General features: G+C 34.3%; 4 protein-coding genes across 7 annotated transcripts; 2 read left to right on the forward strand and 2 right to left on the reverse strand.

The window, feature by feature from the left end:
* Window positions 1–213: 213 nt before the first annotated feature.
* Window positions 214–2,907, forward strand: LOC112741972 (glycine cleavage system H protein 2, mitochondrial). Its single transcript, XM_025791172.3, has 3 exons — window positions 214–449; window positions 2,058–2,317; window positions 2,520–2,907. The coding sequence occupies exons 1-3, from the start codon at window positions 371–373 to the stop codon at window positions 2,646–2,648; spliced, it is 468 nt and encodes a 155-aa protein (XP_025646957.1). The 5' UTR covers window positions 214–370; the 3' UTR covers window positions 2,649–2,907.
* A 522-nt stretch (window positions 2,908–3,429) lies between these two features.
* On the reverse strand, window positions 3,430–5,978 carry LOC112741971 (uncharacterized). The gene is made up of 7 exons (XM_025791171.2): window positions 5,710–5,978; window positions 5,547–5,607; window positions 5,361–5,455; window positions 5,233–5,266; window positions 4,534–4,588; window positions 4,402–4,444; window positions 3,430–3,719 (listed from the first exon to the last, which is right to left on the reverse strand). Exons 1-7 carry the CDS (start codon window positions 5,878–5,880, stop codon window positions 3,648–3,650), a joined length of 531 nt encoding a protein of 176 aa, XP_025646956.1. The 5' UTR covers window positions 5,881–5,978; the 3' UTR covers window positions 3,430–3,647.
* Window positions 5,979–9,024: 3,046 nt separating this feature from the next.
* Window positions 9,025–11,180, reverse strand: LOC140178571 (uncharacterized). The gene is made up of 2 exons (XM_072215762.1): window positions 10,341–11,180; window positions 9,025–9,606 (listed from the first exon to the last, which is right to left on the reverse strand). Exons 1-2 carry the CDS (start codon window positions 11,178–11,180, stop codon window positions 9,025–9,027), a joined length of 1,422 nt encoding a protein of 473 aa, XP_072071863.1.
* A 2,318-nt stretch (window positions 11,181–13,498) lies between these two features.
* LOC112741973 (chaperonin 60 subunit alpha 2, chloroplastic) lies at window positions 13,499–18,060 on the forward strand. 4 transcript variants are annotated; one of them, XM_025791174.3, is made up of 9 exons: window positions 13,499–13,835; window positions 13,935–14,112; window positions 14,614–14,735; window positions 14,835–15,042; window positions 15,132–15,277; window positions 15,400–15,706; window positions 16,041–16,291; window positions 16,535–16,735; window positions 17,398–18,060. In XM_025791174.3, the coding sequence occupies exons 1-9, from the start codon at window positions 13,770–13,772 to the stop codon at window positions 17,683–17,685; spliced, it is 1,767 nt and encodes a 588-aa protein (XP_025646959.1). In that variant the 5' UTR covers window positions 13,499–13,769; the 3' UTR covers window positions 17,686–18,060. The 4 variants fall into 4 exon arrangements, with proteins under 4 accessions (XP_025646959.1, XP_025646958.1, XP_025646960.1 ...); XM_025791173.3 differs by having other exon boundaries at window positions 13,591–13,835; window positions 13,932–14,112; XM_025791175.3 differs by having other exon boundaries at window positions 13,701–13,835; window positions 13,932–14,112; window positions 14,614–14,715.
* Window positions 18,061–22,379: the final 4,319 nt, after the last annotated feature.

The raw sequence follows: 22,379 nt of genomic DNA on the forward strand, positions 1-22,379 counted from the left end.
TAAATTTTAAATTTATATTTATATTTTTTTTGAATAAATATAAAATAATTTATTCAATATACTTATTATATAATAACAATAATAGTATTATATTAAAGTTAAAAAAATTATAATTATAAAATATTATTTTTAATTTATTATATCAAATTAAAATGTAAGCCTTTGGCACGGATTTAACATTAGTTAAATATGCATGTAAAATTGTTTTAACCTAGAAATCCATCCAAATTAAATTCATTTAAAAAAAAATAAGGTAAAGCAAAAAGCCAAAAACATCTACCAACCCCCCGCAACATAAAAGGGTTATTGAGAATAAGCAGCGGTGCAGAAGCAGTGTCAGTGTCTTGAGAGAGAGAGAGAGAGAGAGAGAATGGCTTGCAGGCAATTCTGGGCTTCACGAGCTGCTTCCTACCTTAGGGTTTCTCTCTTCAACCGAACCTTTTCCGCTGGTAACTCCCCTCTTTCTTCTTCCTGTTACGATCTGTTTTCGTTTCGTTTACGTGATCACTTTTCTGTATGTATGTTGTTGGATCTTGATCCATCACCGCATGTTTCTCATTCAATGCTTCATCTTAAATTTAGTACCTTTACTCTTTTTCTCATTTCGATGGAAATTGACACGCCTTTATTCATGTCATAAATGCTGATCTCTTATTCTTGATCATGTTATGGACTTTAATTTTTATGCACTGGCATTCAACATTGTAAGGTAGTTAATATCCACCTGTGTTATCTAGAAATGAAATTACTTTTATCTTTGTGATAGTATCGGACTGAATGTCGTGTATAAAAGAAAAAATTAGATTGACACTGGTAGAGCATTAAAATTAAAATGGTAGTTGCATCATGTATTTTAAAGGGAAGGAACTTTATATGTTGTGATGGGAGGAGGAAAGAACACCTACCAGCTATCAGCATCAATGGCATTAACATAACAATTCCCCTATTTCTTATGTTCAATTTTTTGACCTTTAGTGCTGCAGGGACCAGAAAATGGTTTCTTGTATGTTATGTGAGAGTCTGTGACCTACCTAATGATTCTAGTGGGGCCTTACCAGCTCAAGTAGTTGTAATATGCTAAATGACAAGGATGGTGAATTGGTGTTTGGTGAAATTTTGGTAATTGATGGTGACAGAATGGAGAGATTAGATTTTTTTTTTTTTTTTGGTTTTCTAATCACTGGATCTTTGAATGATGGATTTGAAAATGGAAATTGAAAAAGCTTTCATGTTTCTGTATGCATTTTCAAAGGGTTTTGCATGCTCTTTGGAAGATGGAACCATGATTTTTCTCATTATGCTCTTAACATTTTAAAGATTGAATTTTTGTATCAATTTCAAGGAAAAAGGCTTTGTTTCTAATAAAAAAAGAAAAGAAAAAATCGTTTGTCAATTCTTTTGTGTGTATTTGGAAATATTTGGAGAGAATAACTTTTGCCTCTCAAACTTCATTGTGGCTTCTATAGGTAAATTTCCCACAAGATTTTGGAAAGAAGCAAGAAGTTGCTACTTATTTTTGGGTAAAAAATAAAATGTATTTGGACCACAGTTTTACCAATTAATTCTCACTTTAGTATGTACGCAAACTTTACCTAACTTTATACAAACAATACTCACTAATCAAATGTTTTTATCTTTGATATACATTACAAAACAGAGAACTAATTGTTTCAAAGTAGTTCCCCCAAAATATATTCGTCTCAAACATAAGTCTCCACCTTGAAACCTAGCCCTTGATATATCTTGACTTTAACAAAAACAATGTTCATTAATCCAATATCTCTTGCCTTTTAGTGCCTATCAAGTTGTCTTAGTGTGTCTAACTTTTCACCATCTGTAATAAACACACAAACAAGATAGAATGATAATGTTGATAATATTCTTCTTGTGGCTCTTGAAAGAATGCAGGTAATCAGAAGGGAGCTCCTCTTTGTTAACAATGATGCAAGAAGCAAAATTACCATTTTGATCTGATTTACTTGTTAGGTGACTAAGGTTAAAAAAAAACAGAAGTTAATTATTAGATTTTTATTAACTAACCTTCTATGTTCCTACAGTCATTAAAGACCTGAAGTATTGCGATTCTCACGAGTGGGTGAAAGTAGATGGAAAATCTGCAACTATTGGCATAACTGATCATGCCCAAGATCACTTGGGTGATGTTGTATATGTTGAATTGCCGGAAGTTGGGAAGGGTGTAACACAAGGAGAAAGTTTTGGTGCAGTTGAAAGTGTGAAAGCAACTAGTGATATTAACTCTCCTGTTTCAGGGAAAGTGGTTGAAGTTAATGAAGAGCTTAACAGCTCTCCCGGTTTGGTGAGTTTCCATTCTTTTTTAATCTATCATTGCCTTTTATTTTGTACCTAGATAATTAGATATATTGATTCAAGAATGTACCAAGAAATGGTAATGACGGATAAAAAGAAAACGAAGGGAGTATTTAATGTTTAAGGATCAGTCAATTTGGTTGAGTATCAATTCCATGCATGTTAAAGTTGTGCAATGTTCCTTCATATAGGTTAACTCAAGCCCTTATAAAGATGGATGGATAATCAAAGTTGAAGTCAGTGACAGTGGTGAACTAAACAACTTGATGGATTCAGAACAGTATTCCAAATTCTGTGAAGAAGAAGATTCCAAGCATTAATTGTGTGGCCAAAATATCTTTCAAGCACTCTACAACATACGTTGTGTAGAGATCATGTTAAATTGGGAAAGCTAAGAATTGTTTTGTCGTCTTCTCCTTTTGTTCTTGTCTTGTGCTTTGACTGCTCTATTTTTATATTTTCACGAGCTTCCTCCGGTTCAGTAGGATTATATTTCTCTCCCTTTACCATGGAAGTATGAAACATATAACCTGGTGAATTTTCATAATAAAAAGCCTTGCGTTTTTTTTCCCCTTCTAAGTAGTGCTTATTTTGTTGCATGATATTTCTATTAAGTTTGAGACTCCGCTTTTCTCTACCTAATACTAAACGTGTTGTTACCAACTTACGATGAATTAAGATATAGTATGCCAAGTTTTCATATTAAGACAATATATATCATTTGCTAGTTTGGGATAGTTCGTATTATTTCGCAATCTTTGGAGCTTGGTTATCTGGTATAAGAATAGTAATATACTAATATACTAATATTAACTGACCTTCAGGATTCTTTCTAACAAATACTCACTGAAGAGCCTTTTTTTTCCTAGGATATTGAATTCAGACAAACATTTGTACAAAGAATCATATTTTTAAAATAACATAAAATAAAACTGAAGAGATCAACATGACTCTTAACAATTGAGTTTAATTTTTAATTGTTCCCTTCACTCTTAAGACTTGACTACACTGTGTTCTTTAACTACCACTCAATTTCCATTTTCCGGTGCCCTATAGAACGGCTAAACTGAAAGCAATAGCACACATCATCTCCACCAACAGTTGCAAGCAAAAACATACTTGGATAATGTTTACTCGGAATACTTGTATAAATTAACATGATCCCAATCATTTTAACAGTTGCATCCATTGCAAGCTACTCAAGTTACATCTAACAAAAAGGCATTGCAACACACATATCCTGCTATAAACTCCAACGTCAGGTCTGTCTTCATCGTACATAACAAAAGGGCCAAGTAAAACAGATGGGTGCCAGCGACTCATATTCCATTAAGAGTGACGACAACTCTTCGCGAAGAAGGATGATCCCGATGCTCACAAAGCCATATGCCCTACCACATAACAGTACCAAAAAAGAAACATAACGTTTGATGTTATATCAATCCAACCTTGGGTGTTAACCAAAATGTGGAGACAGGAACATTATGCAAACTTCCACATAGAGTAACTACATATTTCTTAATCTCAACCAACTTTACCATAATCCTAACATAAAATGTTGTCTGATGTTAATCATAATCAATAATCAACAATAGATATTACTAAACAACACCATATACACAATATAATTTTCTATTAAAAAGGTTTAATAGAAAAACCTAGAACAAAACAAATGACATTTGATAACTATTATGCTAAAAAATGAAGTGCCATAAGTAAATTAAGTAAGCAGTTGCCATTACATATACTGTGGCCAAAGATTCACTATGAAAATCAGGTTTGCTTACAAGCAGGCATGAATGTCAAGTATTTTTAAGTTGCTAACCATTGCTATAATTTATTTTGTCCTTGTTTTATTTATAAATTTGGTAAATCTTGTCCCTCTTGAAATGCATGCATGATGTGAGAATATAATCTAACAAGTTGATATGGATGAAATGCAAAATATTGATCAAGACAGTCCATATATATCTACTATAGGGCTGCAATCTTGGAAAAGTGTAGTGAGATTTCAAATCTGTTTGTGAACTAATAGGTTTTTCCCAACCATAAATACAAGATGAATTTGGGTACCTGCCATGTTCCCATGTTAAGCTTTCCATTTGTTATTGGTATCCTTTAAAAAAATTATATACAAGATATCAGTACATGGTAACATATATTTTCAGCACAATGAATCAAATTAAAGCATGAAGCAGCTCTCACGTGAGTGCACAACCAAACATTGACGATTTAATATGAGCCGGCATGTCATCTGGGCCTGCAAGCAAAATTTCAAATCCAAAGAATATTGTAATGGATGGAAAATACAATATAGGAAAAGAAATACTCAACATGTATGCCGAAAAACTTGGGGAGGGAAAAGAGGGCCCCGCCTGGAAAAAGGGGTGGGGGAGGGTAAAAAACACAGGATTATGCCTAGTTCCTGAATTATGATGTTTATGGTTTATGGGCCTTGGGCCTGGTGTTAGAAGATGAGTTCTTAGCAGCTAATCATTGATTAGAAGTTCTGTATACTAGTGCAGCTAAAGGAAAAAGTTTTGCAGATTAGAAGAAAGCATGAATAACTTACAAGACAAAAAATCACATTATAGAAGATTGGTGCCTAGCAAGGTCAATGTCTAAAACTGGAAAAGTCTGTTCAGACTTCAAAAACACAGCTCCAACTATAATTTGTAACGGAAATCCCCATATTTCTTTCACCACAAAATCATCTAAAATAACATTCATTGTCGACCGAACTTAAGATAAAAATTTCCAAACGCAAATCACATGAAACTAAACCCACTGATAATCAAAATTAATTCTACAAAATCACGACGATTAAATCTTAAGCTTGTAAACCCAAACTCACAGAATAAATTAAAAAAAAAAAAAAGAAACACTGAATTACAGTTAACTAACCCTCAAGAGTATGCTTCCAAGGCGCCGATGAACCCTGCACACCAACAAGTTGCGTTCTTGGAATTGCTATATAGTTAACTATTAACATAAAAATAAGAAGAGAATAGTAATAACAAAAATGTAAGAACCTCAGGAACAATTCGATTGAGGAAGGTTTCAGTATCATCACGAACATCAGAATCGTAATTCTCGTTAATAGTAAGAGAAGCACTCGTGTGCTGCACTGCCATTTCAGTTCCAGTTCCAGTTCCAATTTCAGTGGCACTGAGCTCAAACAATCAAAGTCAAAATGAAACGAAATTGATTATACTTACAGAAGAGATGAGCAAGGCCACACTTGAATCCAGACAGGTCCTGCTCGATTTCCTTCACTATCTGATTCCCGATCAAAGTTCAATCAATAGTTAGGGTTCGTGGAAATTAAAAATTAAACAGGGAAAAGATAATGAAAGAAGAAAGACGAGTGAGAGGATGGACCTTGGAAGTGACGAGATGACAACCGCGCTTATAGGCGGGTAAACTGACAGTCTTCTGAGCCCACTTGGGAACTGCGGCTTCCGCCATCGACTTCCTCTTCACGGTGGTGTCGTGCTGCTGCGCCTTCACGCCAACTCCAAATTTTGCTATGCAGATTGATGATACTTGCATGCTTCAGTGCTTTTTACCTTCAGATTGCATCAAAAGAAAAATGCTAATTATGAAACTATGGTTAAATTACCCATATCACCCGGATTTTGGAATATCCCAACAAGAATGTGATTTTTATTAACGATAAAAAATATTTTAAAAATTAAATTTTGATGTGTTTTTTTTATAATTAAAAAATTAATATTTTTATTTTTAAAATTTAATAATTTTATAATAGTAAATTTTTTGTAATATCTTTCTTTATCACTGGTCAAGAATAATTTTAAAAAATTAAAAAAATTTTAGAGAACAAGTTTCGATATCTTTTTGTGTATTTAAATATTTTTATAAAATTTTAAATTAAATAGATAAATAATTTATCAAATACAAAAATTATTTTTTATTTATAAAAAAATATTGTGCTATTTTTGTAACATTTTAAACTTTATGAGGATATTTTTTATTATATTTTATAATATTTTAAAGATATTTTGTCATTTTCAAATGTGGAGTATTTTTGTCATTGTATTAAAAATAAGGATAATTTTGGTAACTTAATAAAAAATAGAGAAAAAGACAAATAGGTTCCTGACCTTTTGTCCTGCGGACATTTTCGTCCCTGAGCATTTGAAAATACTTTTAAATCCCCGACCTTCACGAATCTTGGACGGATGAGTCTCTCCGTTGAATTGCCTCCACCAGACCCGTCGGAGAAGTCTGATGTGGCTCCCGTGCGGATGACGTGGCAAGACTGGTTGACACATAGACTGTTGAGTGGAAAGCTACATTCAAAAATTGGACAATTAAGTCCCTGCACCACTAAACTACGTCGTTTTGCCTTCATCCCTAATCCTTAAATTGATTGCGTTTCTTTCTGGAGGCCAGTGGTGAGGAGCTCAACCTGCATCAACCATGGCTGCTAATGGAGCATCAGCAACGTCGAGAAGAAGCCGCAGGGAAGTAAGAGAAGAAAATTCTGCTTCAAGCTCAGACCCTTGTGTTGTGCACAACAGAGACCTGAAGGACAATATCGCCCCGAGATGCTTCTATGGAGTTTATGCGATAATGTATATGTCGAGGACGAGTAGCAACCCAAACAGAGTCTTTTAAGGTTGCCCATTCTATAAGGTAAGATAAAAAATCTGGGGATTTTGTTCTGTTTGAATGGTTTTATATAGAGTCTTATTTTGGGAATTTTGACAGGGAAACCAACCGCATTGCAAGTTTTTTCTTTGGGTCGATAAGCATCTTGCTAGAATTGGAAGCAGTGGTTGCATGTTTGATAAAAGACCTCTGGTTGAGAAAGAGGCAGAAGTTGTTGAAGAGGAACAGGGATTTCATCATAGGATGGCTATTCTGGAGGAGAAGGTTACTGTGCTAGAGAAGAAAAAAACTCATTAGCTTGTTGTGTTGTTATAGTTGTATGTGCTGTTGTGGCTGCTTTTTATGTATGTAGTGACTGAGAAATGAATTTTAGAAAGTAGAGTAGGAAAATGTGTTGATCCAGGTTTTTGTTGTGTATTGATACATGCTGTTTAGATAATTTATGTATCATATTATCTATCTAAATGCAATTAAAGTTATGATATGAGTAGGTTGTTGAAATTATGTCGTTAGTATCTAAAGAAGCATTGAATGATTGAGGAAGTATGCATAAAAGTTGTATACATAAACACATATCATATATTGAAAGTTATGTAAACATCTTTGCGACAATCACATTTTCTAAAAGCTGCCCAAAAAGAACAAATCTGTTCAAGTGTATAGTATTATGAAGCTTAACATCACAAAAGTAAGCCTCAAACACCTAACAAGTCTGCAACAGTTTATAAAATCCTAAGAGCTTCTCCAAAAAAACCAATTCTCCCAAAAAATATTGTTGTCACATTCAAGTTTTCTAAATGCTATTACAAGGCATAGTGGGATGCCCAAGATGTCATATTTCTTCATGTCTTTGGATTGATGGATGGTGGATTAGGAATGAATTTGAACAGTCTTGTTGTTGCTGTGCTTGCTGCTACCAATGTCTCCTTGGAAGCTGCTGTACTCGGTCCTGGCCTGACTTGAGATGGTTGTGGGCCATGTGTAGCACCTTGTGGTTGAGGTTGTGGAGGTGCAGGCTGACTTGGAGGTGGGAGTGAATTGGGACAAAGTGGGGGCAGGTAGCCTGAATATCTTCTGTTTGGGCCTGATCTTTGAAGTTTTTGGTTGAACTGTTTGGTGAGCTGTGGATGGAACTTGAAGTGGAGGCCTAAATGGTGTACCTCTAGTTACACAACCTGGCTGGAGTTGGTCTGACACGGGAGCTGGTGTTACAGGACTTGGTGTTGCTACCACAGCACTTGAAACCTGGTTGTGATACATAAGACAGTATTCATGAGACTTAGGATAAATAACAGTTTAAAGGGTCAACATTTCACAATAATATATAAAACCTACATGTGGAGCCTGGCTAGATGCAGCCTGGCTAGATGCAGCACTTTGGGTGTTAGGGGCATCCTGTCCAATTAAGTAGACCAATGTTACTCATTACTATATAAATCCTCAAATATTGAACTAAACAGAGACATACACTAATTATTCAAAAAACTAAGAATAAATACAATACTAACATCATCTTTTGGTGCATTCTGTGATAGTGGAAAGACAACTAGTGACTGACTTTTTCCACCTTTCTTGGACTTCTTGGTCTTAACTTTCCAGTTGGGGTTAGATGGAGCACCCTTGCATGTCTTGTAATTATGTCCCTCTGAGCCACATTTACTGCAAGTTACCTTAAAGGATCTCTTCAGCTTGGCACCATGCTGCATCATTGGTTCAGCCAGACCCTTTTGTTTGTTGTGTACCTTTGGTCTGCCTATTGGTCTCTTTATGATGGGAGGATCTGGTCTTGAATACTCACTCCGTGTCCAAAATTCCTGACTAGGCACCGGTTGAATAGAATGTGCATATGTCTTATGGATTGACTCCATGCATAACCATGGATGCACATATTATTCTGGTTGATCATGTCTTTTCCTGATTGCTGCCACTGCATGGATACAGGGCATGCCTAAAACAGACCAACATCATGCACCAGTTAACAATAAACCAGATAATTCAGAACAGTAAACCATATAATTTAGAACAGATTTAACAATGCTATTAAAACTAACCAGTCAGCTGTCATTTGTTGCATGAGCAGGTTTGCTTGATGAGATCCACATCCACCTTTGTGTTCTTACGACTCACTTCAAATCTCTTACGTTCCGCATCACATGTCCACTCTGCAAGCCACTTGTTGCTGGGCCTTATAAGACGATCCAGCCTCTTCTGCTGAACAGGGGCGAGCTTTCCAGAAACATTTTCTAGTAACTGCTTATACTTGACCATCCTCCGCATCAGATAGCACCTAATTTCTTCACACATTGTGAGAATAGGCTTGCTTCTATAGGTTACTATCTTCGAGTTGAACACCTCACACATGTTATTTGTGAGGTTGTCCACTTTTGGTCCATGTGAGAAATAGGCCTTCATCCAAGTTGCTGGCTCAAATTTCGATAGATACTCCCATGCACCCTGGTTAATTCGCTTGAGCTTTTCCATTTGCTCCTTAAATTCTGGTATGGTGGTATATTTAGCACAGTCCCAAACCACCTCCCGAATATAGAGATCCTTAAACCAGTTGATAAAATTTTTCCAAATATGCATCACACAGTTTCGGTGATGGGCATTTGGTATAACTGACTTCAATGCAAGTAACAATCCCTACATAGCAATTGTACAATCATATCAAGTAACACAGCAGTCATCATACATTTGTTAGGGTAATGAGTAAAATAGCACTAATTCATCTTAAGTTATGTAGCAGTAGTACATTCATAGTAACTAAAACAGTAGTAATTCATACTAACTTATCAGCAGTAGTACATTCATAGTAAGTAAAACAGCAGTAATTCATATTAACTTATGCAGCAGTTGTATATTCATACTAAGCTAAACAGCACTAATTCATATTAAGTAAAGCAGCAGTTGTATACAGCTACTAAGAAATAACCTAGACTTCAACAACACTCATCATTAAAGAATTATATAACACTATGGCAGCAGCTAAATAAACCTACGTATCCTTATAACTAAAATAGTAATCAATATTTAACAAGTACCAATGGACTAAGTAGTTATGAAGTTTACCTTTTGTTGGTCAGATATAAAGTTCCAACTATGAGTTTGCACATCCCCCAAATCCTCTTGGAAAAGAGTCAAAAATCACTTCCAGAATTTCTTAGTTTCAGACCTAGCTACTCCGTAGGCAACCACGTAAAATTGGTTATTGGCATCCTGGGCCACTACTGTGAGGAGTTGTCCACCATAATAAGTCTTCAGAAAACAGCCATCAAGATATATCAATGGCCTACACCCACTCTTGAACTCCTGTTTGCATGCTTCTAAGCATATATAAAGCTTATCAAAAACAGGGGGGATTGAGGTATAGGAGTGACACACAACTCTGCCCTAGACCCTGGATTGCTTCTTAATATATCAAACAAGTAATCTTTAACATTACTATACTGCTCCCTCTCATTACCCATGATTCTCTCTCTTGACTCTCTAACTGCTCTGTAAACCATTTTTGGATGTGCAGTGAGTGAGAATTCTTCTCTGAGAAAGTCAATAGCCTCACTTGTCCTCATATGAGGCTGTGTACTCATTCTCTTCTCAACCTTCAAGCTAATCCAATGCTGATCAGCCGCATTACTTCCCATGTCCCTTGCACATGTATGGTCATTTTTGTAAGTATTCACCTGGTAACATTGCAGAGATTTGTTGTATGATAAATGAACCAGCCACGGACACTCATCATCCATGCATCCCACCCTCACTCTCTCGTTGTCATTCTTAATCCACCTAAGCTCCCTACCCCCAGCAATGAATAAGTCCTTTACAACTTCCTTAAATCTCTCTATGGTGGCAAACCTAGTCCCTAACTCAAACCTCCCCTCTCCATGCTCATAATCATCATCAAACTTAGAGAATTTATGCTTGCTAGATTCATCATCTGATGAAATAGATGTATGTAAATTCTCAGATTCATAATCATATACCGGGTCATCATCATCATCTTGGATCAGGCTCACATAGAACCTAACATGTTGGTCCCTGTTGGGTTGTGGGCCTCTGTTGGGCTGCACATTAGGATCAGGCCCAACATTCTTTCTAGTCTGCTGCTCATTGGGTCCACTACTTTGTCCCATCTTCTTCCACGTCTTCCTCTTTCTTTTAGCACCTGTCTTCTTTGCAGCTGTCTTCTTTGGAGACACAACTTTCTTCTTTCCCTTCATTACTCTCTACCTTTTGCTACCCTTATCATCAGCATTGTTATCATCATCATCACTATTACTTTCAAACCCGGGGAGGTGGAGGTTTGTAGGGCTCATCCTCCGTACTCTCGTACCCATCATCAGATGACAAACTCTGATCATCCACCAAAACCTCTCCCTCATTAGGACTGTTACTTTGCTTTCCAGCATCCTCCACAATCTCAGGTTCATCAACAGGGTGGTCAAAATATAGGTAAAACTCGTCCGTCTCTGTATTCTTCATTTTGTTCTCTCGCATTTCATTAATCCCTGCATCCCCTGTCAAAATATGCAGCCCAGACTCAATATCAGGACTCCTTGGATCATACCAATAAACTATCTTGTATGATTGGTACCCCAAGCCCTTGAACAGTGTGATCAAGTCTCTGAAATTAACGAAGTCCAGGTCCATTTTCGAAAACTTCTCCACCTTCCCATTTTTGTAAACCAGAGAACCATTACTTTCTCTCACAAAATTACCTCCATGGTGGAACACAGGCACTACAAACACATCAATCATCTGAAAAAAGAAAAACAAAAAACTGTAAACAATGATCAAGAATTACTCTTTTCACATATTAAAAAGCAATAGCCTTCAACATACAGAGACGAAAAATCACCCCAGAAGCTTTCTTTTCCTTAACAGTAATTCAATTTCAGTCGAAAAACCCCAATACTTTCTTGACAACTTCTATCAACATGCACGATCAGTCCTTTCACAACACAGTTCATACTTGCATACGTATTTAACCTCACAATCCACTAACTAAGCTACAATACAGACTTCTTACCTTCGGTGACGAAGACAGCAACTCAGACAACAATGGAGGCCTCTTTGACAACCACTGCACATGGCAAACGTCTCAGCCTGGGTAGTGATCTTTTTGGAGGGAAAAACAGAGTATGATGATCGTTGGTATCCTTAGGGTTTAATGTAATTCAGAAAGGGTGGTATGGGTGTAATGGGTATTGTAAGGGACTTTGTAAGGGATGAAGGTAAAACGACGTAGTTTAGTGGTGCAGGGACTTAATTGTCCAATTTTTGAATGTAGCTTTCCACTCAGCAATCCATGTGTTAACCAGTCATGTCACGTCATCCGCACGGAGCCACATCAGACTTCTCCGACGGGTCTGGCGGAGGCAATTCGACGGAGGGACTCATCCGTCCAAGATTTGTGAAGGTCGGGGATTTAAAAGTATTTTCAAATGCTCAGGGATGAAAATGTCTGCGGGGCAAAAAGTCAGGGACCTATTTGTCCTTTTCTCTAAAAAATATTTCAAGGTATCAAAATGGGCCTAAAAGTTTTTAATATGAGGCTGTCTACCCTGTTGGCCCAAAATAAGTTCAAAAAGTAGGGCTGGACAACGATCATGATCGGATATAAGCTATTCCATTCGATCCTCACTGTACTAATCGAATTGAATATATCCGTATTTTTTCAGGTCGGATTGAATATCGAGTATCCGCATAATTTAAAAAAATTGTTTTAAAGTCCTGTTTAACTATTTTTAGTTTTTACAAAAAAAGATGTCTATAAAATCTATTTTTTTTACTTGTTTAAACCTATTTATTCTTAAAAAATTATCAATAAAAGTTCTCTTGAATAATAAAAATAATAATAATACAAAATCTAAGTTTAATTAATTCTAGAGAAAAATTCTAAATGGTCCCTGATAATTATCTCGAAAAACAACGAAAGTCCTCAATAAAAAAATACCATTTCCGGTCCCTGATCTTTACTTTTAAGGGACTGATTAGCCCCGCTATCAATTTGTTTTATCATTGACATATGGGCTAATAAGTCCCATAAAAATAAAGATCAGGGGTCGAAAAGGTTTTTTTTATTGAGAGCCTCGTTGTTCTTCAAGGTAAATTTACAGGGGTTAGGTTGGGTATTCACTCATTATTCTAAATTGAAGTACAATACAAAAAAATTTAAAACAAGATATCATATAATTCATAAAGCAATACACTAAAATTTATATCACATTAGGATTTACTTTCTTAAGTTAGCAAATGTTTTAGGCAGATTTTTAGTAGATCGTGAATATACCTGAGGAGTGTTAGTATATGTATAGTAGAGTTGATAATCACTTTTTATTAAAGTAGTTCCATCTTTATTGATGGATAACCATTTCTTTTATCTTGAGAGTTTGTTAAAATTTACCTTTAAAAAAAAATAAAAATAATTGAAAAAATTCAAAGAAATAATTACTTATTTAAATAAGCATAAATTGTCCATTTTCATCGAACCCAAACTAAGAAGTCGGGTATATCTAAAAGCCACTTCTTAATAAGCTTTTTTTTTTTTTTTGGTAAGTTTCTTAATAAGCTTTTTATCCTTATTGATCCTTACTTTTATATTTTGGGCCAGGATACTATCAAATTCACAATCGGAACTGATCCAATATAATAACTCTACGGATCAAATAATATTTACAAAATTAAAATCGAATGTAAATAATTACTTCAAATATATGAATCCTATCTATATGTGCAGTGCTATTAAAAAAAAAAGGGCATAAGTCTTGAAGACTTGAATGTTTGATTTTCACATCCTTTAGGCAGCGATGAAAGTTGGAGTTTCAATGGCTCGTCCATGGCTCTTCCCTCCAAATCAAAACGCTTTCTTTTCCGTAAGTCTCCCTTACGGTTGTTCTCCTTAACTCCCTTCCCTCCTTTGTTGTCTTAGATTTTCTGAGTTCAAAATTGTTTTTTTCAACTTGTTGCAGCAGCAGCAGAATCTTCTTCTTTGTTCGAACCGAATGGCGATTGGTGTTGGGAGAAGAAAACCGCAGTTTGTAGTGAGCGCAGGGCCGAAGAGGATATCGATTGGTAAAGAGTGTAGGGAAGCATTGCAAGTAGGAATCGATAAGCTTGCTGATGCTGTGTCTATTACTCTAGGACCCAAAGGTGCATCTTTCAAATTTATTTCATCATGAATTTCAAGGTTTTGAATGCTCAATGACTAGTACATTATACCAATACTCAATTATGTTCCATCCAGAAAGCACTGATTCACGAACCAAGTTTCCATAGAACTGATATTTTATAAAATTTTCACATTTAGTAGTAGCATGTATTGAGAGAACTGACATATGTCAAGAATGTTCCAATATTTTTTATGGCAGAGCTTAGAAAGTATTAAATACTGGCTGTTTGAAATTTGAAATACTTCAAGTATATATAATTTTCAAAATATACATGTGTATGTTCCAACCGTAAGAATATGAATTGCAGCTAATTAAGTTATAATGGAACTGAAAATTGGTTCCATTTGCATCCTTTTAGTCCCGGAAAAGGATTGTATATGTATTTTGATATTTTTATTCACTGTTTATTGACTGCTCATTGTACATGCTGCTTATGTGATTCTAATTAACAAGTTTGTTCATCTTGCTCCTTACCGTGCAGGACGTAATGTTATTCTCTCGGAATCTGGAAACCTTAAAGTGATTAATGATGGCGTTACAATTGCTCGGTCCATAGAGCTTTCTGATACAATTGAGAATGCAGGTGCCATGCTAATTCAAGAGGTTGATCATTTGTTAGGTTTTGCCTTGGATTAAATAGAATAAATTTGAGACCAAAATAACTTGAGATGTATTGCTTGTTTCCTTCCTTACTGCTTGTAGGTTGCTAGCAAAATGAATGATTTGGCTGGTGATGGGACTAGCACCGCAATTATTTTGGCTCGAGCCATGATTAAATCTGGACTATTAGCAGTTGCATTTGGGGCTAATCCTATTTCTTTGAAGAAGGGAATGGACAAGACTGTAAAAGATTTGGTCAAGTTCTTGGAGCAGAAAAGTGTTCCTATTGAAGGAAGGGCTCATATTAAAGGTAGTTTCTGCTTCTATTTTTTGAGTTTTCCAAAGCAATGGGTGTTCTCAAGATGAAAATATTGAAGGAAGTTTTTGTCCCTCTTGCAGCTGTAGCTTCAATTTCTGCTGGAAATGATGAGTATGTGGGAAATTTGATTGCTGAAGCTATAGAAAAGATTGGCTCTGATGGGGTGATCTCCATCGAGTCGTCATCATCATTTGAGACCTCTCTGATAATTGAAGAAGGGATGAAGGTATCATGCATTAGAATAAAAGTCAACAATAACAAGCATTAGTGTTCCTGTCATTCAGATAAGAATGATCACTATCATTGTCTTTTCCCTTGTTATATTTGTTCTCGGTTCCTTCTGTGCAGATTGATAAGGGTTACATGTCTCCTCACTTCATTACCAATCAGGAGAAGTCCATTGTTGAGTTTGACAATGCTAAAGTTTTGGTAACTGACCAAAAGATTTTGGCTGTCAACGAAATTGTTCCTTTGCTGGAAAAGGCTATGCAGTTGAGTGCCCCACTCTTAATTATTGCAGAGGATGTCTCAAGGCCAGTGTTGGAAACGTTAACAGTGAACAAAATGCAAGGGTTACTAAGAGTTGCAGTTGTAAAATGTCCAGGATTTGGAGATGCAAAGAAAGCTGTGTTACAGGATATTGCACTTATGACAGGTGAGTTCCTACAGCATATAATAATCTCAATTAATATCTTTGGAAACTTCCTTTACATTAGTGTTATGCATATTCTATAAACAGCAAACTCTTTGTTAGTCTTTGTTTTTCTTTAGTAAAAATCAGTCCTGATCTTATGACTTGAATTGTATATCTTCTATGGGGTGTCACTATTTAGGAGCTCTTCATGATATCTTGACTGTATGAGCATAATTTGAAGTTTTCTTTTTTTTCCCCTTAAATTTGCCCGGATACTTTGTTCCCATTTCCTTCATTAATGAACACACTTTCTCTGCTCTGCTTGTTTGACATCATGTTTACATTAAAATCACAGGTGGTGATTTTCTTTGTGGAGACTTGGGTCTCACACTTGAAGGTGCAACATCAGATCAGCTTGGCACTGCACTGAAAGTGACAATAACCAGTAATTCGACAACTATAATTGCTGATCCTGCCACAAAGGCTGAAATTAAGGCTAGAATTTCACAGATAAAGAAGGATCTTGTTAAAACAGATAACGCGAACCTGTCAAGAAAGCTCTCAGAGAGAATTGCAAAACTCTCTGGCGGTGTAGCTATTGTAAAGGTACCTACTCCAATAAACATGTATTGAGTTGTCTGTACTCTGATCAATTCATGACCTCCTTACTAAAGAGGTCCTATAAAAGAAATTTTCTGTAATGAATATGATTTATTCTTAATAATATATCATTTTTTTATACTTACCTTCTCTCTTACAAATTTGCTTCTTCTACTATAAAACAATTTTTGTGACATCCAATATCAAATAACATTTTATGTTGACATTTGTTTTGTATCAATTGTGCAGGTAGGTGCGCACACTGAGGTAGAACTAGAGGAGAAAAAACTTAGGATTGAGGACGCGAAGAATGCAACATTTGCTGCTATACATGAGGGGATTATTCCTGGAGGGGGTGCCGCATATGTCCACCTGTTGGACTTGATACCAACAATAAGGAACTCCATGGAAGATCTAGATGAGCGAATTGGTGCTGATATTGTGGCTAAGGTATGGTTATGTTTATTAGTTTCCTAGCTCTCGTACTTGTGCTCCTTCATACAATTTGTGAATCTGTATAATTAACCCTACAATATGTCGTTGAGGCTGAGAGGTCTCAATAAATTCCAAATACTCCAGCCTCATTTTGATTGTTTTCATCCATGCCAAAAGTCTCTCATTATCACTTTATTTGTTTTGAAGATGGTCCAAAACGTATTAATAGAGAAACCTGCTCATCTGTATACTGTCCTTGTTAAGTTCACATCATGACTTTGATATCTTATCAGCTATCTCCCTCGTTACTATCAATACTTGGTACTTGGGCTTAAAATTTTAATTCTAATAGTGAACTTGGCAGGGAGAATTTAACTTTGATTATGTTTTCCTGGAGGTTGAGGTTGTGTGTCAGGTCTTCTGTCAACCTCTCTATGTGATTGCTCGTTGCTCTCTTAACCTTGTTATTCTTAGATATTACATATTACTTGAAACCATTCTTCTTTTCAAAAGAAATAAATAAAAAAATAAAAATCTGGTGCATTCCATATTTGTTTCCCCTGTACTTTCATTAGTTCATCGAGGCTTGGGATTAATTTTGTGGAAGGCAATTTGTTTATGAACTTGTGTTGAATGCCTTTAGATATATGTAAGCAGTTTCACACAATGCATTGCAGGCAATGCTTGAACCTGCAAAATCAATTGCAGCCAATGCTGGAGTTGATGGAGACATTGTTGTCCAGAAGACGAGAACACTTGATTGGCGAACTGGATATAATGCAATGACAGGCACATATGAAGATCTTCTAAATGCAGGAGTGATAGATCCTTGTCGAGTTGCCAGATGCGCTCTTCAAAGTGCAGTTTCAGTTGCTGGTATGGTATTAACTACCCAGGCTATATTGGTGGACAAAACAAAAAAACCCGAGCCATCTGTGCCTCTGCTCCCTGGTATGATACCTTAAAACGGCGAAAACACTACAATTTTGACAATCAACTTTAGTATCATGAATCAATGCCTGCAAATGTCCCTTTTGTTGATTCACACTCGGCCAGCGATAAGAATGCTCTTGCCATGAATGGAAAAGTCTCGGGTTGCTGCTGCTTATTTGAGTATTGACTTGATGAAATCCATGTGCCATGCAGCCATGAAGAATCCACCACATTTTATATCACAAGCCTAAACACACTTTTCTTTCCTGCATGTATTCTTCACTTGTGTATAATTATTTTTCCTAATTATTAGAATTTTAATTACAATCTTTCAACCATTCTTCTTCCTTGCAAACTGGAAATAGTGTACTTGGCATTGCTCCACACAAATAACTGCTTCCTCTCTAATCTCTCCTTTGTTGGTATAGCTTTTAAGCTTATTAATCTCCAACTAAAAAAACATGAATAGCAAGTGGTGTCTGAATCTTCTATGATCCATTTTTATTTAATGTATAAATCCAAAGTATGCACTCATTATTTATCTTTATAGGAATGAATTTATTTTACATATATGAAATATTAAAATCCTAAAGTTTTTTATTCCTTAGCAAGCTTTTAATTTGGATAAATTCTCATTTTTATATATGTGAAATTAAGTTCATCTTTAAATGTTCCTTGTTTAAGTAAGAAATATTGTACTCTTTGTTAATTAAACAAATTTTAACTTTTTATTTATTATATTTTATATCAATGTTTAGATTTAGTATTCAGGATGTATTTTATTTTATTTTTTGTTTCTTTTTATCTTTATAGCAAATTATTTCAAAGAGCATTGCACTTTATTTTTTCCGAAATATATTAGCATTCGCTGTGAAATTATTTCATATTTTAAATATATAAGTTTATAAAATTATAAATGTCATGTGCTCTCACTTATTGCTAACAAAATTTTTCTCTCATTAACTCTTCAGTTTTGTTTCTTGGTATTCATCTCTTTAGTCATTACTTAACACCTTTTCCTTCCAAACACTTCAGACTATATTCACTAGAGAAAGGATTATAAACCATTTTGTTATTATGATCACTCTTACTTTGACACTGACCAATTGTCTTAACCAAACTAAAACGCCACTACAAGAAGAAGAATAATACGAATAGAAATCCATATAAAACAAGTGCATCTTATTTCAACAACTGCTATTAACTGCTCTTCCTCTGATAGGTTTTACTTTTCCATGATTATGAATCTATTAAAAACTCTGTACTGGTTCCTCATAATTGGCCAACTGCCATCCTTCTTTCTTATGGTGATGTAATAAATTATAAGAATAATTAAAACCGTTATAAGTAGTAGATTATTATAAAAACAATTAGGTGTTGAAGCTTTCAGACCCAAGATTTCCTCTCAATTGATTATTATCTGAACTAATCACAACTTTTAAAGAGTAACTACTATTTATGAGCAAGTCTATGGAGTTGATCTTTCTATATAGCCTTGGAAAAAAAGTTAATTACATGCAACATTACCCATATATAGTTAAACTTAATGGTATATCCATAAATAGATTATTTTGTCTTTGTTATATAAATTTAAACAACATAAACCACAAAAAATAGGGGTGACAATGGATAGGGTAGGATAGGATTTGGATCTAATCTTAATTTTATCCGTGAATTGAGATTATTTCAACCCTACCTGTGGATTATCAAAAAGATGCAACATTATTATACAACTTGATAATAATTTAAAATAGAATTGATTTTTATGTAAAAAAAAAAGTATTAAATTATCAATTAGTGATCTTCTTCTTAGTGGTTAAAAAAAGTAAGAATCTTTTACATTTAATGAGAAAGCTTTAATTTAACATCCACTTAAAATATATTTTTATATAAATATATAATATATACATATATAGGGTGTGGATTGATCAGATAAAGTTAAGACTCAATTCACACCCTAACCGACCTGTACGAAAATGCTACCGACCTTATCCACTACGGATCAGATTGACAATCCTACTTGTTTGAATTGGGTCGGATTGGATATGCACGTATAGAGTGCATATTGACACCCCTAAAAAAAACGAAACTTCTAAAAAGCTAATCAGTACATTAAGACTTTCAAACTATCTTTCAATAAGTGAAAAGAAAAATACTAAACATACATATTTGACATCTAGACACTATTGGAAAGAAAAAAAAAAAAAAAACAACAAAAGTTTAGATTGAGATATGAAATGATGATAGCTTAATTTGTAAGCTACGTATGTTAATCGCTGAGGGAAAATAAATGCTTCAAAGATACAGCACTTGGCTTCAAAGTATCAACGTTTTCTTTTGCATATATCCCACTAATTAGTACACATATAGTCTTAGTAGGCAGTATCCAATGATTCAAGATTTAATAATTCTGTTCATATATCCAGCGAATATAGTGTTCTAATACTTGTATAAAAATATAATTGTTATTAATTAATTATATATTTATATTATTTTTTAATTAATAAAAAATATATATTAATTGTTACAAAATACTAATATTAAAAGAATGTCTATTATGCCAATGAGTTATAGCTCAAATGACATAATTTTCTCATACTCATCTAAGAAGTTGCGGATTCGAGTCTCCTATCTTTAATAAAAAAAAAATGTCTATTATAAAAAATGTACACACAACATAACTATTGTTAATTATATTAACATATCTCTTGTATTAAAAACACACATGTTTTCTGGCCCTACATCATCATTATTCTTCTATGAATGCCATCACCTTCACCCACTATACCTTACCATTAATTTTCCATATACAGTCACTTTGGTGTATGGGGTCCCAAGGATCAGTTAGATGGAAGAAGACTAATGAAATGGATAGATGGTAAATTTATGCATCGTTATTTATAAAATATTTTATATACTTTCTACATCTTCATTTTCTAGGTTTCTGATATTTAGCTATATTAATAATGAAAATATTAGGTGATAAATATTTTTTTTTTCATTATACTAATCAATTCTCATTTCTTATATTAAAAGTGTTGGTTCCCAACATTTTTTATTTATAATATTTTTATTCTTTTAGAGTGTAAATCTTTATAGAGCTTGTTTGGGTATTATTAATTGTTATAAAAAATATTTTAATAAAAAAGAATTTTATTTTTATCTTTTAGTGCATTTAAACAAATTTTAATAGTAAAAATAAAAATATTAAAAAAATAAAAATATCTTTTTTTTAAAAGCTATAATTTTTATATTTTTAAAGGATATTTTTTACTTAAAAAATATATTTTTAACATAATGAATAAATAAAAAGTATTTTTATATTATTATATCTAAACATAATTGTTAAATAAAAAAATATTTTTATATGATATCTAAACATAAAATTATTTTTACTTTTTTAAAAGATCTTTTAAAAAAAGATCATTTAAAAAATTTTTTTTCCATAAAATTTCATCCAAATAAGTCTATAGTCGTTCAAATTCAAATTTAAAATTTTCTTTTTTCAATATATTATTATTTGTTTGACATAAAAGAAAATTTATTATACTAAATAAATTTAATTATTCTTCTATTGTAAATTTAATTATTCTAATAGATGATTATTTAGTTGAAAATATATAAATTGATGAGTTAAATATCAATTTGGTCCTTGAAATTTGATCCGATACTCAGAATGATCCTCATAATTTCGTTGGCCTCAATTAGAACTCTTAAATTTGCAATCATGGCTCCGCCCTACCCCTGCGATCATTTCTGTCACCGGAATGCTGATCTGGTGCAATTGCATGACATAGTAGACACTACTTAAATAAAGGCGCATTGGTTTCGCATCCAAACCCTTTGGAAACTACGTATTGTAAGAGTTTTTTTTATGTTTTTCATCTTATGATCGTCGTAGTGGAAAGAAAGAGAGTTTTAACAAAAAACAACTGAAACGACGTGGTTTTCAAATGGTTTGGGCGTGAAAACAATGCCCCGTCGTTTAAGTAGTGTCCATCGTGTCATGTAATTGCATTAGATCAGCATTCTGGTGATGGAGATAATCGCAGGGACAAGTAAGAGCCACGATTGCAAATTTGAAGATTCTAATTAGGGTTTAGGGTTTAGGGGGTCATTCTGAGTATCGAACTAAATTTTAGGGGTAAATTGATATGTATAACTTATATATTAATGAGGAATGCTAGGAGGCCAGCAATTTTGGTGTTTTGTAACCATCAATTGCCCATCAATAGTGTTTTTAATGGTATAAGATTACATCTAATGGTGGAAGATCACTCACTTTTTTTTTTTTTTTTGGTAAAGTAATGGGGCCTAAGCCCAACAAAAGCAAACTAACTAATTTGACTAGTGGGTCTAGAGACCTTCCAATCTTGCTCCATGAAGATTTCTAAGTTTGGCTCAGGTTTATCAATGAAACTATATCCAAATGATTTATTCAAGCTATGCTTAGCCATCCAGTCGGCACAGGTGTTGCCTTTCCTGTGAATATGCAGAACTCTAACCTCCCAAGGTTTCGCCAGCTGGTCTTGGACTTTTCTAAGAAGAGAATTGTATTGATTATGAGATTCTCCTTTTGTAATCTGTTGGCAAACTTCTAGGGCATCTGTTTCAACAATAATTTTTCTTATTCCCAAGTCCCAAGCTGTTTGTAAACCATAAAAAATTCCCCACATTTCCGCTTGAAAAACTTGAGTATTGCCTATCTTTGCTTGAAAGCCTGCAA

This window comes from Arachis hypogaea, chromosome 14, assembly GCF_003086295.3.
Source record: "Arachis hypogaea cultivar Tifrunner chromosome 14, arahy.Tifrunner.gnm2.J5K5, whole genome shotgun sequence".
In the NCBI taxonomy this organism is placed as follows: domain Eukaryota; kingdom Viridiplantae; phylum Streptophyta; class Magnoliopsida; order Fabales; family Fabaceae; genus Arachis; species Arachis hypogaea.